Here is a 16,620-nt window from a genome sequence, read left to right on the forward strand (position 1 = left end):
GGAATGCCACAGTAAGAGCGAATGCAGAGACGTACTGCATGCATGTAGTCCCTCTGAGATGGGCTTTCCTGAATAAACACATTCCCCAGAGCTTTTTTCTTTTCGCAATATGTTTATAACCATGAAGAATTTAAGGTTATAATAGCGCTACGCCTTCATATCATTAGTGCATCACTGCTCTGTAGGGCTGACCCTCAGCACCAAGCAGATGGGGAGTTTCCAAGGAAAATCTGTTGATACAGAAAAAATCTGGGTGCAGAAAATGTGTGGGTGCTTCAAGCAACGACGAGCTTTTGTCAAAGAATCAATAGGAAAGAGCTAAAACTGAAAGAAGCTGTGCTCTCTGTGCTGCTCTCCTGTTAGGGATGATGTAAAACTGAGATCTTGGCTCTGTAGGATCACAGTCCCACAGCTTTCTAGCTCTTCCGCCCTGGCTCCATTCTTGTTTAGGTCATTCCACTCTGCCTCCCCAAATTCCTTTCTGGAAAAAATCAAGAGTAAATACAGCCTGTAAAGTGTTCGCTGATTCCAAGAAATGGGCACTACTGTATTCACAGATGATTTTTGAACTTTCCAGCCACTGCTTATCAATTTGAGTTCCATTAATATAAATAATAACAGTACACCATTATTTTTTGAGTCCATAATTACTGAAAATATTACACAAGAGCTATGAGAGATGTTGCAGCAGAAAATACAGGTTTGTTACACTGTTTAACCATGTAAGCCCTTAGCAGGATCATTTTTAGGAGACAGTAAAGGAGGAAGGAGGAGAAAAAGGAAGGAGGCGCTCTCACTTGTAACCAAGGTCCGTGTGCTGCATAGGGGTGCTCTTCTGTAGCAAAGGCTCCTTCTACTCCCGTTGATACAAACGTGATTGCTGTATCCCCTGTAATACTTTTATATGTAAAGTGCCGTCCATGTAAAAGCCTTCCCCTGGGGAATAAAACATACATATGTGAACTGAGAGGGTGTGAGCAGCATTCAACAGAACAATACAGCTTCTGCCATCAGCATGGGAAACCATCTTGAAGGCAGCAACTATTATTTTTTCAGGAATATATGAATGATTTGTTCCACAAAGCAGGTCACAAGCCTCCTCCTCAGGCAGGGAGTTTCCCCTTATGTCCCCCCTTAATCTTAGGGCCTTGTTACAAAACTAGAGTATCTCTAAATCCCGCTGCATGCCTATCCCCACGACAAGGTGCTGATGTATGTAAGGGCAGAGGACTGCCAGTCTTTCAGTAAGATGAAAACACTAGAAGAGAATCCAGACTCCACATCACGTGGGAATGTGAAGATGCATTTCTAAGCAGGCTCATTGCTGGGGCCAAACTTACCTACCCTAACAATATGTAGTAATCCATTTCCCTAGTGCTTGACAAATGTAACCTGTATTACTCAAGGAAATGCCTAGAAAATACACATACATGACCATCTATGGTATTCCTTCCTTTTTTTTCATTCAGTGCTTTCCACAGGGAAAATCATGGCTCTGGTATTTAGGCTCAGAGCATGTGTGACACACATGCATGGCTTCCAACATGCAAGGGGGAAACTTTAGGTAAGATATATAGCACCTAACAGAGTCACAGTTGCCTGATGAGTTACTGCTGGTCAGCTGAGCTGTGGTAACTGACGGGACAGACTGCTCACGCATTTGTGATGTAAAATAAAGTATCTTCATGTTAACTACCCCATTGGTTTCTCAACTGGCACAGGCGAGTGTGCACCTGCTGCTGCTAACTCTGATACTACAGAGGTAACTCATTAAGCTAAAGTAACTCAACCACCTGCAATCATTCGCCTCTACCTCACAGTTTGTCTTTATGCTAAAGGCTACATTTGCCACAGGTATTTTTAAAAATAGTGCTGACTGAAACTGTGGAAACCTAGAAAAGTCACTTACAGTGGTATGCACAGCCTGAACCTTCAAAAGACAATGTGCAGAGTATGCACAAAATGTCTTGTTCCTTCAATCATGCAAGTGACATAATTTGTCTAAAAAACACTTTTGCATGCATAAACTGACTGCAAACAGGCTTTGCACAACCACTTGTGTCTGAGTCCGTAAGCCAGAATTAACAACTTAAGAGTTTTCTTTGACAGAATACAGTAAAACAACCCTTCTTTATCACAGAGTTGCCAGCATTAGACTAATAAAAAAATCCCTCTACTAACCCTGTCCTATTTCAGCACTCAAAATACACTGGAGGACATAAAAAGAATGAGAAACAATCTTACCACGATGAACACACATGCAAAGAATCATCTGTTTCTAATGTGTTCTGGCAAAATATCTCAGCTCTGGCCTTTAAAGACCCATTGCATGCATGTCTGTATGGTGAAACAATGCCACAAGGCAAAAGCGGCATGTTAGCACAAGCTGAGGAGGAGGACGGCTTCACTCACCTTAGACAGAGGGGAATGAGAGCTCCGGACTCCTGGTTAAATTTCAGGTGTACGCTCTCCAGCTGTCTCGTGCGGATTAACTCATGAGGAATGATAGCTGCTGAGCTCTCGCTTTCTAAACTGTCCTTACGGCTTCTAAGGGAAGAGACAAAATGCATATATAAATATATATATATTTACATCCCAGTGCTGTGTGCTATTTCTGATGCATTTCAGGGCAATTGCGCAAATATTGAAGGGCACAAGAGCAAACTGTTACGAAGACACAGCTGAGTTTTCATCACCCCTACAGATGCGGCCTCCCTCAGACCGGTCACAGCATGTAGCTCTTCACCTTGATTTGATGACCTAGGATCTGAATTGGTGCATCCTTTCCTAGCATATAAGAAATAAAATTTCTGGGGAGAACAGGAGCAAAACTATGCTCTCCAAAACCCCAAACCACTAGAAAATGGCTTGGAAGAATTTTTAGGTGTGCCCTCCCTCCTGCTTTTGCTCTAACTTCAGGATTTTTTAGGCAGTGGCCTGCAGGAAAGAGTTGTCCAAGTCCCTTGTGCCCTTGCTCAAGTATCTTTGAGGTCTGAGGCATCCTTACAATTGCCTCCAAATAACTTTTCCACAGTTCAACCAAAAAGTTTTGAGAACATTCCGCTTCCACCAGCATCAAGTGCAACAGCCAAAAGATGGACTCTAAAGGTGACAAGCAGGACATCAGCAGATTGCTTTCCCTTGGAAGTGGGGCTGCTTTAAGACAATGCAGCTTTGCTTTCTTATTTATTCATTCACTTCTGCAAGGCCAGCATATTGTGAAGCTATGACCAAAGGTTATGTTTGTTGCATGATTAGGAACTTTGCCAGACAGAATCCTGGTATATCTCAAAATATTTGACCATAAACACTTTATATGTTCAAAGAGCATCATTGTAAACCCTTATTTGATAGGCCAGAACAAAGAATGAAGGATGGGGTGATTACGATTTTTGCAGATGACATGGACTAATGTGATATGTGATTTACATTTTATGTGACCTAGCGTTCCACATTAACTTAGTAGAGGTAAGACTTGGTTAAGATAGTTTCTATATTACAGAATCACCAGAGGAGGGGGACGGGGAGAGCAGGAGGGAGCTGAAAGATGCCATAGTGCAATGTGATTCCATCGTGCCAGACAGACCAAAAGCCAAACAAAGCTATCACGTGGTGGCTCCATTTGGGAACACTGTTAAAACAAGCCTGGATCCTTCCTCCACCCAAACGGAGCCATCTTTAACATACATCTGGAAATAATTGTAAAGAAACAGCTTGACCCTCATGAGCTGACTTAGATCACACCTCTACTTGATTTTACATTTGGGTGCTGTCCCAAAGTTACTCCCATCCACCACACACATAGTAACACAGTTCAGTGTGGCTTCCAAAGCAGATCAACTGATTCCCTCTGCCAGGTCACCTAGTCCCAGGTGAGCCTTTCACCCAGGCTGCTGAGCTGCCTGCTCTGAAATGAGGATACAAGCTGAACTGATACCTCAACATGCCTTCCTGCAAATACCTTGCATGGCCAGGTCAGAGACGTGCAGGAAAAGAAATCAGAGCAGCTCAGCTCCCTGCTAGATAAAAAAAAAACCTGTAAAACATGTCCCATGTTCTGCCTTAGCACCACACAAAAGCAATAATGGACCCAGCAGGTCAGGATACAGCTTATGCATGGGGTGGGCTGATGGACTGACAGTCAGCAGAGCATCACTCTGGTGGGTTAACCCTGAAGCAAAGACACAACATGCTTTGTAGTCTATAGGTGGCACTTAAAGCTGTGTTTAATCTACTTCAGCAAACATTTTACAGCTCTTTGTAGGTGGAGTCTTCAAAGAGCAGAGTGGGCCAGCATTTTGCAGGCTGATTACCTGAGAAGTGCAGTTACAGTTGATTAATGATCAGTTGACCTTAAGCTAAGCTTTGCCTCAACTTCCTTATCAGATCTTATATACACAGTGAGCTGTGGGAAAGTCAGCCTGTGGTCTACCGCTTCCAATCATTCATTTATCAATCCCTACCAAAAGGGTCAGCCATTAGCAATGCCTGGTTTTCAAGCAGGCCATAAGCTTGCACTCATTAAATGCAGTTCCAGAGTTTACGCACCCTGGAGCAGACCAGGAGTTTTACAGCCATGTTGCTACAGACAAGAGACTGCGCCTTCCTCACCTGGACTGCCTAAGTGTGCCAGGCACGTCCCATAACACAGCCTCCCAGGCAGTCGCTACTGTAGGTTCATGCTTCGGAAGGACAGACAGCCTCAGGACAGTTCCCCGTACCCCTGGGCTTCAAAGCCCCCCAGCTGAAGGTGGGTTTTTGGGTTTCCACCATGTTAGCCAGTACAGCTGCTAGTACAATGGGGCCGTGGTCCTGAGGGGAAACAGCCTCTGGTTGTTAATGCAATAATAGGAATGACGACAATATTCTGGAGGCAAGGGGCAAAGCTTTCTACGTATTATTAAAACCAGCAAATGCTGTTTGTCATTACATGCTCAAGAGAAGATGTTGACTAATGTATAACTATCAAACGGAACTGTCATGACTTTAAGGCTGTCAATAATTATGACTTCACATTAATAAGTAACCAGCCCTTCTGTCAAAAAGGTGAAGGAGTGAAGCAAAATGGTAGTTAATACTTTGAATGACATGAAATTATTAATCCTTTCCACCAAACTTTTCCAAAATAGTCACGGTCTCTGTGTTTGTTGTTTCACTTTAGTGGAGCTCACACAATTTCAGCTATTGAAAGTTAAGGGCGAAACTCCAATAACAGAAACCAAATAACCTTCTATCTCAGCGATACCTTTGTAAACCAGTGTTTTGTGTGGTGGGCACTTCTGCACATGCTGTGGACTGTGGATAACACAAGGCCACAGTGCCATCACTTTCAGACTCTGGAACATGTCGCATGACACAGGGACTCTGCAAGACCCATTAAAATTCTCCCTTTGGGACTGGAAATCCTTGTGCCGACCCTTCCAAAGGGTGATGGCCCAGATGAAGGGTCGGCGGGACTTCTAGGTTGTTATTAATAAAAAGTTCACATCATAACACACACCGCCATCCACAGCTTGTAGTTTTCAGCCTCAGAAGAAAATGTAGAAAAAGTTTGCTATCTAACACTAACATCCCTGGTTTTACGACTGTCAGTTACCCGTAAGCTTTTGCTTCCTCCACCCCATCACCAAATAAATCATCAGCAAAAGCCAGTGGAGTTTTATTTGTTATGACTAAGATCTAGCTGACTATCACGTAAAATGTTGCAAACTTTGTCTATTCCAGATTTAATACTTCATCCAACCCACACAAAAAAATTCATGTTTCCCAGTGTCCAGAAAAAACAAGTCTGCAAAAGCCAGGGCTGCTGCGTTAGGAAAGGCAGTAGATTTAAATGGAAGCAGCATGCCGGAAATGCCCCAGTTTAAGGACTGCACATCTCATGTTTTGTGAAACTGGAGGGGAGTTGGAGGAGATTAAAGCGCATTTCCCTCTGATTGGGAGCTTGTGGGAGGTGTAAACGTGGGCAGTTGTCAGATTAATTCTTTAGATGATTACATTCTTTTTGTTTCTTTAAAGCTGTTTGTAGTTGGGTTTGATGTCTCCTGTTCTGGGCAAGTGTATTGCTGCAGTTACCAAGGTGACTTTAGCTGACTTTCAACTATTTTTTCCAGCTTCAGTTTCTACCAGTAGTCTGCTTCTGGGCGGAGGAGAGAGGGAGGAAATTATGTTTGTTGGTTTTTTTTATTTTTAAATCTCGTGAATGCTGATTAACAGTCCATGAACTTAACCAAAGCCATATTTGCTTTGGGTTTGGGTTTTTTTTTTTTTTTTGAGAGGGGGGTGGGTGGTCAAACCATTGCAAAGGTGTCCCCATTCGGCCTGCAGCTTCCCCAGACCTTTGTCAACAGGGAGAAAGGGCCCAGGGAGACTACGCGTCCCAGCGTGCTGTGCTCCTTCGTGATGTGAGCGGCCACAGGCTGGAACCTGTAGCCTCCCGGGGGCCCTCTCTTTGTATTAAAGATGAGGGTGGCTGCAACCTGCTTAATTTTATGCCAATTAGCAGCAGCCCGTGGGGATCCTGGAAAACTGCCAGTGCAATCACTGGGTTGCACAAAGTTTGGATGTCCCCTCCTTATAAGTCATGTTTATAGCAACCTCTTCTCAAGCAACCCCACTGGCAGTTATTTTATGGGATTCAAGAATAACCAGGTTGATCGGATTAAGAAAGGTTTATTTATTCTTGCGTTTGCATTTTGCTTTATGATCAGAGCGCTTGATCTCATGGATCTGTCACGGAAGGAGGTCTCAGTTCCCTTCCCAGCTCTGTCGCTGACATGGAGCGTAATTTTGCTGCGTTTCCAAGTTACTCTCCCAGGTACCAAAATCACAAAGGACACGCTGTTGGAAGCTGGCCACAGCAGGGGCTCTTTGGAGGAGTGGGTGCCCACTGCATCACTAACCTGAGCTCCTAGCTTCCTTGGTACAAAATCCAGCACCAGGAGTTACCAAATGCAAACCATTAGTGCAAGCTTACACAGCTGGGAGAGCAAGGTTGGACCACTTCCCCCCCCACCCCAACCGTGGCTATTTCAAACCTCCTCACTCCCTAATGAAGATATGGTCAAAGATCACTTAAGTGCCAGCAACCTTCCAATGTCTTTCCCACAGTTCCCCCTGAAGGGCAAAATCGGCAGTTGTGGGAAAGAGCCCAAAGCATCTTGGCACACAAGGTTACGGGACAAGTCACAGACATACAGAGGCAAGTGTAGAAATGGGGAGGACATGGTTACACAGCTCCTGCTGCGGTCAAGCTGAGACAAGGCTAGCTCAAGTGCTCAGATCCGGGTGCTCATCATCCTGGTTAAACCGGACGGTGAAGATGTTCTGTGTGCATTTCCTGGCATGGAAGAGCTCCAAGGACAATGCCAGTAGCAATGATCTTCTTGCCACTCACATATCCCTTTGGAAAGCTGCATAATAACTACTGTCAGTGCTTGCAGGGGCCAGACTGTTCCAGACCTGCAGCTGAACTGGGATTGAGAGGTTTAGGCTATGCCACTGGCACCCTGCAGACTCATGGGCAAAGTCAAACAACTCTTTTTATGCTTCAGGTTCCCCATCTGTGAACTGAGACATTTTTCCACGCAGGGGTGTTGCAAGGATTAAGTCAATGTTTGCAAAGCACTTTTAGATTCTTAGATGGGGAAAGAAGTGCAAATTATTAGCATGGTGACCGCTCTGCACTTCTGCTTACACTGGTTTTCCAGACATTTGCTTTCCTATTTCATAGGCTTGTCACCCAGCACTCAGCCTCATGCTGAGAGACACTCCCTAAAGTATATTGCCTCCCCCCCCATTCAGCATTCCTTACTCAAGCAAGACACCACTGAATGGCGTCTCGATGAGAGAGCATGCCTAAATAAGCAGGACTGGATTGGAAACTTACTGCTTAGTGGTTGCAGAATCAGAAAGTCTAGCCAGAACTAGACAGTTTCAGAGAACACTGAAATGCTCTCCTTTATGTAAAAGTTTGCCTCCAAGAACTGAAGACAGGAAACCAGCTACACAGACAACAGCTTCCCTCCGCCCAAGGAAAGCAGCAATCAAAACCCAGCGCAACTGGGAGAAGCAAAGTGCAGACTTGCCTCCAAGCAAATCCTATATCTTGATATTACCGTCAGAGCTTCCTCAGAAATGCTGCTCAGATGGAGCTTGTTAATGTGCATTAACCCAATGCTACTCACTGAAAGGAGAAATCACCATGCCCTATTTACCAAGTCAGAGGAGCTACATGGGCAGTGAACTCCAGTCCTGCAAGCAGTGCCACTGTTACTCATGCGGTCCAAACCAGGCACACCGTGTGTCAGTCTGGGGTTATCCCAGGAGGACTTCTGGAGCAACACAGCTCCTCCCTCTTCCCACAAGGGAAGGGCAACAACCTGAGATGCTCAGGGTGCAGTGCACCAGAAGGTCACAGCCAGGACAGTCCTGCCAGCCCCACCTGCCGGAGGGTTGTTCCCTGCTCTGTTTGCCAGGAACCTGCCTTCATTTCCCTGCACAGCTGGAAACTGTTCAGGGCTGGATGGAATTAGCACACGGGCACAGAGCTACCATATGTTCAGGTTTCCCTAGACTCAACCTGTCTTTCTGCCTGGAAATTGAATGCAGATGGGATTTGAGGTCTCTGGGGCATCCATTGTGCGTCCTTGGACAAGTGACCACGGTGCATGAGGGGACCAGCACACACATAGTTATCCGGGAAATCCCAGACAGAAATACAGGAATCAGGTATGTTGAACCACACCACTTTATCCTTCTTGAGACAAGGAAGAGTGACAAACTGCAGAGAGATGCTGGGAAAGCCTTGTCAAAGTAACACAGCCGTGGGAGACCTTTTTCCACCACTCAGGCCTCACCTTCAGACAGTGGGGACACACGTGGGCATTGAATCCTGGCACAACGAAATGTAGCAATTACTGATAATTTTAGCCTCAAGATGTGCAGTAATGCATCATGCTAGCTCTAGGTTTCTACTCCATGCCTCAGCTCACAGGAGCAGTAGAACGGTCTGAGTCAGCCAAGGGGCAGAAAAACATCACTTTCAGCAATGCTGCGTGATCAAGGGGACCCTTGAGGGGTGGAAAAGGTCAAGAATTCCCCTATCCCAACCCTGGCTTCTCACTGCAACTGTGGCAAATTAACTCCTCTGTCCTCATCTGTAAAGAAGAGATACTACCCACCTACCTCCTCACAGGAGGGCACAGAGCTAATTGCCAGGGACAATTAAGACTCTGCCCCAGAACTTATTACATCAAGAAATTAAATAGCGAATGAAGCAAGGCTCTACAAGTGTCACTGATCTTTGACATCTGGAGCTTCCAGCCCACTGAGGTCTTAACAGCAGCAGTGTTTAGTCTGACATCTAAACGTTCTTCACTGGTAAGAGCTCGCTGTATCCAACAAGGGTGCATCTGCACAGTTTGGGTGACTGGGAGCCTTGCCTTTCTGTCTGTCTGAGCAGCACCTACCAAGCTGATGGGTCCTAAGAAATAAATAATGCGCCACTGTAAAGTACATTTGTATTCATACATGCCTCATTTTTCCAAGCAGTAATCAAGAGTATTATGTTACCTATGGTCAAAATGATTAGTCATGTTTCCAAAGATTAATTTACATGTTCTTTTGTTTAATGCGTACAAACTGATTTAATGGCTGCTTATGAACTGAGCTAACAGTCATTTTGAGAAACAGATGTCCGATGCAGTTTTAAGCATTAAGAGTGCTTTTATTCATATCCTTAGGAGAAAAAGGGCTACACAGTCTACAGTAATAACACTAATGAATCAAAGTACTACAGCTGCCCAACAGGGTTTTGACAGAAACCAGCTTTTTCTCAAAGGAACTTTTTTTTTTTTTGGACTCTGGGACAGTGAGGAACTGGTAATACGCATGCTTAACGTGTAAGTATGTGCTTTGCTGGAGCCAGAACACTGAATCAAGCCCTATCTGCAACCAAACAATGTGAGGCTTTTGCATAAGCACTGAAAACTGTAACTACACAAAGACAGGGAAATCTGTATGGAATCTGGATCCTCCACATTTTATACAAATAAATATTCAGAAGTTTGAGTGTTTCTGATACTATTTTGTGACGCCGAATGCAGAACAGGTTGTCTGCTTTAAACCCTGATAGATCAGTGTGTGTGGGTGGCAGGGTTAGGATAAAAGAAAGGGAAGAAAAGCTACTAGGAAAGCAGTTGGTGGCTGCAAATCTATGATAAATAAACAGCACATTCCTCTTCTGCACGAACCCATTAGCGTCTGTGTCAGACTTCAACATCCTAACGTCAGCTGGGTGCAAATTCGACGGCCTGGGGTTCTGCAGTGCTCCCTATGGAAAGCAGATTTGGAACAATTTGCCATGCCCCAACAGAGCGTTTCTGTCAAGTTCTCGAGGAGCCTCTAATGCACCAGTTATTCACAGGACCCTTGCAACGAACCATGGGTTTGATATTTTATGGTCTGGTGTGTACAGTGCAGGATATGATTACACACAAGCCTGCTTCCCATCAGCCAGCACCTTGTAATCGTTAACATATTTATCCTTGTGGTGCCTCAAGAAGATGACATTGTTATTAGTCCCATTTTATAGATTCAGAACTGAAGCTCAATAGCTAAATGACTCGCCTTTGATTACACAAGATTTACAGTGAAGGACAGAACTGATTCCCAGCCCTACCAGGCTCAAGGAAGGATCGCACCAGAAGGACTAGATCTATGTGCAGAGCTGTCCTCCATCTCAGGTGCTTGCAAGTTTTATGAAATAACTGTATCTGCACTGGGTTTTGTGCCTTTTGTGTCTCAGCCTTTGCCACTGCAGGTGAACATGGATGTAGATATATTACTACATGCAAAAGCTGAACTCCTAAGGTACATCCCTCTGCAGCAGCTGGAGACAAATCATGCTCGTGTACTTTATAGCATGTTGAGCAACTTTTCTTAAATGCGTAAGACATGCTGAGACAGTGTATTAAGAAAGGCTGAGACCTAATAAGATCTTCCTCTTCTGCTTCATCTATACCTCACTGTGCTGGAAAATATGCTGACACTATGAGTAATCATCAGGTCTGATTTAAGTACCGGTTAGAGTTAGAGGTTGTGAGCAAACACCGCTTGCCAGTGCAAACCACCCCTCTCAGTACAGACAATGTATTGAACAAGTCCCATTGTATCTGCTACGTGAATTGGAGAAGAGAAGCCACTGCACAAGTAGAAAAAGACCTTTTCCAAACTCTTCTCAAAGTAGTCACTAAGGTAGAGAAAGAAAGTATTAGGATACACTGCTGTTTTAAGCTGAAGAGATCTCCTCTATATCTCTGATACTATCACCAGAGTAACCGCTGGCAAGACACACAGCCAATGGCTCTCTCCCCTTAACTGAATTGCTATTATGGAGGAACAGGCTAGCTATCAGCTTCCACAGTGGTAACCATAGACCTCAGAGAAATGTATTGATCTTCTAGGAGGCAAACACTGGGAACCAGCCATTCGTACCACTCAGGCTTCAGGTAGAGTGGGTGTGCAGCTGCTACAGGTAAGGGAGATTTGCAACAAAGAGCACTGTCACAGATAGGAGGCTCCCAATTTTACCTGCCTTCCTCTCTGCCTCAGAACAGTTAAAACCCCATGTAAATATTTGTGTGCTTCATCTTAGACCTCTGCTAACCTTTCACCACTCTGTCTTGAGCGTATCTCCGTTTATCTTACCCTGAATAACGTAAAGCTTTCTTATCTAAGCAACAACTGCCTCCCAGCATTAAGGCTTACCCATCACCTGCCTCCTTGACCTGATGTGCACCCCAAATGTTTCTGGTCATCCCCAACCACTGCGAACTCGGAGCTTTTACTGGGCATGCAACTTCATGCAGGAGCTCAGCATCTGTGAGAAATCCTGCTCAATACTTTTGAGGCTTCCAAGGCTGGGTGTGATTCGAGCAAATCAAATGGTGTAATTTTATTTTTTCAGCAGGGCCAACGGGACCAACCAACTGTCCAGTGGGACCAACACTCAGGCAGGGAAGTACTATTCGAAATCTGAGTCAGGTCAGAATCTGGCTCCACATAATTACTATGTAGCAAAAGTAAGATTATTCCTAAAGCAATAATAAAGCAGCTTGAGGTTTTTTTTTATTAGCACCTATATCTCATATTACTTATTAGTACACAGCATCAGCAACTGACAGAATACTTCCCCCAAAGGACTGGGCAACTCAGAAACATTCATACATAAGGCAGATCAGAAGTCATCCACAAAAAAGGACAAGAGGGTCCTAACCAAGCATGAGGAATATTTTTCTCATGAAATGCTTGAATCAAGAAAGAAACAGGAATTGAAACAGAGCAGGATGCTGTCCCTGCCTCACACTATAGGAAAGAGACGATTTCATAATAATCTTTACTCTTGAAACAAATGTTCATCAAAGACTAGGAAACCAAAGGAAATACCAAGATGAAAGAGTGCAGCAAAGATGCATGCCTTTCTGTATCATTTCGATGAAAACATTAAAATTGATGGGAAGACATTTAAGTAGCAACTGAAATAAGCCTAAGAGGAGAAGGGGAGAAACCCAAAAAGACGGAAGTGCAGATACTGCAGATGGCTTGAAACTGCAGGTAATTTCCTATAGATTCACTGAATTCAGAAGTTACAACTGAGGAGAGATCTACAGGCCCACTTAGTCCCACTTAAATCACCTGTTAGTCTACAGACTATTAGACACCAGGGTAGTATTGGCACGTAATTGCCGCCAGTACCTGCCTGCTTAAGCAAGGCAAGATCAAAGTCACTTAAAGAAGAAAAAAAAAAAAAAAAAAAAAAAAAAAAAAAATCAACATTTTAACCAAAAGGTTTGTAATTATGAACTTTAAAACAAAATGCTCAGGCAAAAATATCAGCAAACACTCATCTGTGCCACCTAGCTCTTTGGATACCATAGCACTGTTTACCACAATACATTTTATAGGGCTCAGTCCAGTCTGATTTCAAACACTGTACATCATGAACAGGAGGTTCTACAGAACACAGTCAGAGCCACTCTGCATTAGCAAGGTTTGCCCTAAACCTTTCAAAATCTGCCTTCCTAAGACCAGCTCATTAACCCAACCTGAACAACTCTTCTTCCTCTATCCTTGCACTTTGCAAGTATTTGCTGCTAGCCTTCCTCTCCCCTTGCCAAGTCTTTTCCCACCCAGCTTTAACTTTGTTTTCCACACTGAGCTCTTTAGCCTCCCTCCTCCCACCGAGTGTGCAGGGTGAAACTTACGGTGCTCGGTCGTGGTTCAACCCGTTCTGTCTTTGTGCATTTATCGGAGGTAGAACAGGTTTGCTGTTTATCTCAAGCCCTCTCCGCAAAGTCTCCCTGATTTGCTCCGTATCTGCAAAGAGAAATTTTTTTAACATGATTTAGAGTCCCCAGAAACATCACAGACACAAGATGTCAGCTTTTTCTTTTAAAGGCCTGTTTCTATGGTGTATTTCATCTAAACTCTTCCCCTTCAGAAAGAAATTAAGAGATGCTAAGGGTGAATTCTTAACAGCTCTTCCTACACCTTAGGAGTTATTTCACTTTATGAAGTCAGCTTGAAATCTTTTGGTTTGGGCTGTGATGTTATGTCAGGCAAGGAGAGCTGGAACCTTTGGTACTGAGCCCTCCTGATGAGGAAATTCTGAGTAGTTTTGTATCCTTTCATAAATGAGGTGTTTGCTGTTTCTGTAGCTCTCATAGAACCTCCTGACACTTCCAGCCTTTGCACTGGAAGTCACTTTTCCCAATAGGCATAACAGGAATTTGTTCCTTTACCAAATGAGGGCAAGGAGGTTCCCAAGTTTTTGCAACTGGCTTTGCAAATCTGCTGATTAATTTACAGTAAGATTCACAAAAGGAAGGAATTTTATGCAGGCAAGCTTTGGCCTCAAGCTCAACATTTGAAAATAAACTGCAAATTATGCAGTTCAGATGTAGTCTTTTTACCTTTTCATTTTCCTACAGTGTCTAATGGCCAAATACTTCAATAGTGTGCTTTCTTAGAAGTCTCATCTTTTTTTGAGAAATATGGGAATCAGGTAGAGAAAAAAAATCCCCAAATTATTTCAAAATCTTTTGAAGGATACACAAATACCACCATGTAGAACTGCCTTGGGCTTTTCATTTGCAGACTGGAGGGAAGATAGGCTTTTTAGATCCAGTGCAGTTCAATGTATTTGCACAGAAGCTAGAAGGAACCCTGTATGCATTTAAATATTTTTACTATAGACTTAAAAACAAGTAAGATACCATTCCTGTGGAAACAACTGTTAATTCCAAGCCCTCAAATTTTACATTGCTTCACCCATTTGAAAGGTAACGTATAATTTCAAGCACATGTAATGGTTATGACATCTGTACCCTGAGATGGCATCTCACTGTAAAGGGGAACGCCACTGTATTTTATTTCTTCTTTCCAGACTTCCATATTTGCAAGAATCACTTGAGTTCAGCTACAGCAATGTGCAGTGTCAGTCCAACTTGCCACCCAAGAAGTGACAATGTTAATAAGGATACACAGCCTAGGAAAACGCAGTTGCTTCACCTTGCAGGTGTTTACAGTCCTGGTTTCACCCAGTGCTCAGTTTAAATTTGCAGATTTGGATTAGAAATAGCCTAAAAACTGAAAGAAACATTCAGACAAAACAATGCAAAGATCTCTTTTGCTCTCTCTCTGCCTTCCTCGAAGAGGCCACAACAAAATTCATTTCGCTCCCCTGAGACATATTGAGCTTTCCAGTAACTGTGTTGTTTGTTATGAACCCCAAGATGCTGCATGACTCAGCCCGCTGCCCAGACTCATCAGAAAACAAGCTGAAAGGCCGTAACAGCGACTCAGCCCAGGACCTCTTACCTTTCCCAGAGAGCCGCCGCGGCTGGGTCCCAATGCAAATGCTCCTGCTGTCTTCATCATCCTCCGGGGGCCGGCTGAGATCATCCCAGGCACATTTGGCACTCACTCCACTCAAGTTTGAGCCATCTGTCTCAATCCCTTTGTCAACTCTCTCCTGCTTGAAAAGATCCAAAACCCCAAGACTTTTTTGGGTGTGGCTTGAACCTGAGCTGGAACCCACCCTGGCTCAACCCAACCTTCAGCAGCTCCTGCATATCCCCCCTTTGCCAGCCAGTGTCCACTCTCCGGCCCCCGTGCTTTGATGAATCAGCTAAGGGTGATGGCCCATTGAGACAAATCAGGGAGCTGGTCTGAACTGGAACAGACCTTTTCCATAGCAGCTTGGTCCGAACTTCTACCCCTTCCCCACTGCTTTACTGGGTGGCCCTGGCAGGCACAAAGCAGGGAAAGACAGAGGTGGAAATCAGCAGCCTGGGGTATGTAGAGTTGCCTCTTTCAGTGCTAGCTCCAGTTTACACCAACTCAATGTATTTATGATGCTACAGCGCATACACCTGCATGAATCACAGGTTGGCAGTCTACCTATTATATGTCAATGAAAACAAACTCCTGAATAACTAAACTTAAGATCCCTTTCCAAATTTACCAAGGAGTCCCACAATGAAATCAGCTCACAGAGAGACTCATCATCCACAAGAGTTCATCATCTGCAAACTGCCTGGACAACCACTGCTTTTCAATGTGCTGAGGTGTTCAGTAAAGGACAAACATGCAAGGAGACACATGTCTGTGCGCAATGTCAAAGCTTTTGCACAGCTTTCTCTATTGGCAAAATACACAAACTCCCTCCCTTGCAAGTTGGACTTTCCAAGCATGTAACCACTGTTTGGGTCTAGGGAGGTGTCGCATGCCAGCCACAAGCAGCTGGATGTTCTCAGACACCATGCATCTTCTCAAGGACACGCACATCTGTTGCCAGCAAGACTGCCCTAAGCTACAGCCAAAACTTCCGCAGGACACCTACCTGCTAGGGGAACTGGCAGTAGTCTGAATTTCCAACTATGTCCCACAAGGGGGTAATGTTGAGCTGAACAAACTCAGGGCTGAGCCACATGGAGGAAGGGCTGCTCTTACCACTGTCACCTCTCCCCTGGCACGGACTCAGCTGGGCTCGTTTTCCCCTCTTCTGAAGGGGTATCACTTCTGGTACTGCTCAGTGGCACTACCAAGATCTCCATCTCACTGCTTACATCTGGGTCACCTCAGAACAGGTGATAGGTGCCACCACTTGTGGGACAGAAACTTTGAAGATTTGAGGAAAGCGCAGAGCTGTGTTACACACAACAGGAGCGGATCTCTCCGCTTGTTATTAACCACCCTCCAGTTTGACCTTGCCACTGGAGTCAAGAGACCGTGGGAGCATCCACCGCTTTGAGAAATCTGTTCCCTAAGAAGCAGTTTCCAGACTAAAACCCACATACGTTCCTCCCCTTGCCCAGCTGCACATGCTGTGCCCTAGAAAGAGCATTGCCTGTTCTCGTGACCATTCAAAAGAGGATTTGAGCAGCTCAAAGACATGCACAAGCACTCAGGGTGTGGTTGCACAGCAGTTTAAGTTGATGTAATTCACAGTGGCTGCAGTCCCACCCTCCTCCATGTGCTCCTACCCCATTCCCTTAAGCCAACTTTTTTTTTTTTTTTTTTTTTTTTTTTTACGGGGCCCAATTCACAAACACCCTT

The 16,620-nt window shown here is 44.5% G+C and overlaps 1 protein-coding gene across 4 annotated transcripts in view; it reads right to left on the reverse strand.

Annotated features, from left to right (window-relative positions):
* SUFU (SUFU negative regulator of hedgehog signaling) overlaps positions 1-16,620 on the reverse strand; it is an 89,932-nt gene that overhangs the window by 19,735 nt on the left and 53,577 nt on the right. For 3 of the 4 annotated variants that reach the window (XR_004841909.1, XM_035893628.1, XM_035893629.1), the window contains exons 7-10: positions 14,881-15,037; positions 13,266-13,377; positions 2,413-2,547; positions 798-936 (exon numbers count right to left, since the gene is read on the reverse strand). Coding sequence is in view for 3 of the 4 variants with exons in the window: in XM_035893628.1 (XP_035749521.1) it covers positions 798-936; positions 2,413-2,547; positions 13,266-13,377; positions 14,881-15,037 (543 nt within the window). In the remaining variant the exon portion in view is untranslated. The remainder of the gene's footprint in view (positions 1-797; positions 937-2,412; positions 2,548-13,265; positions 13,378-14,880; positions 15,038-16,620) is intronic. The other variant, XM_009638075.2, reaches the window with a different exon arrangement.

This window comes from Egretta garzetta, unplaced genomic scaffold (genome assembly GCF_000687185.1).
Source record: "Egretta garzetta isolate BGI_Z169 unplaced genomic scaffold, ASM68718v1 scaffold135, whole genome shotgun sequence".
Classification (NCBI taxonomy): Eukaryota; Metazoa; Chordata; class Aves; order Pelecaniformes; family Ardeidae; genus Egretta; species Egretta garzetta.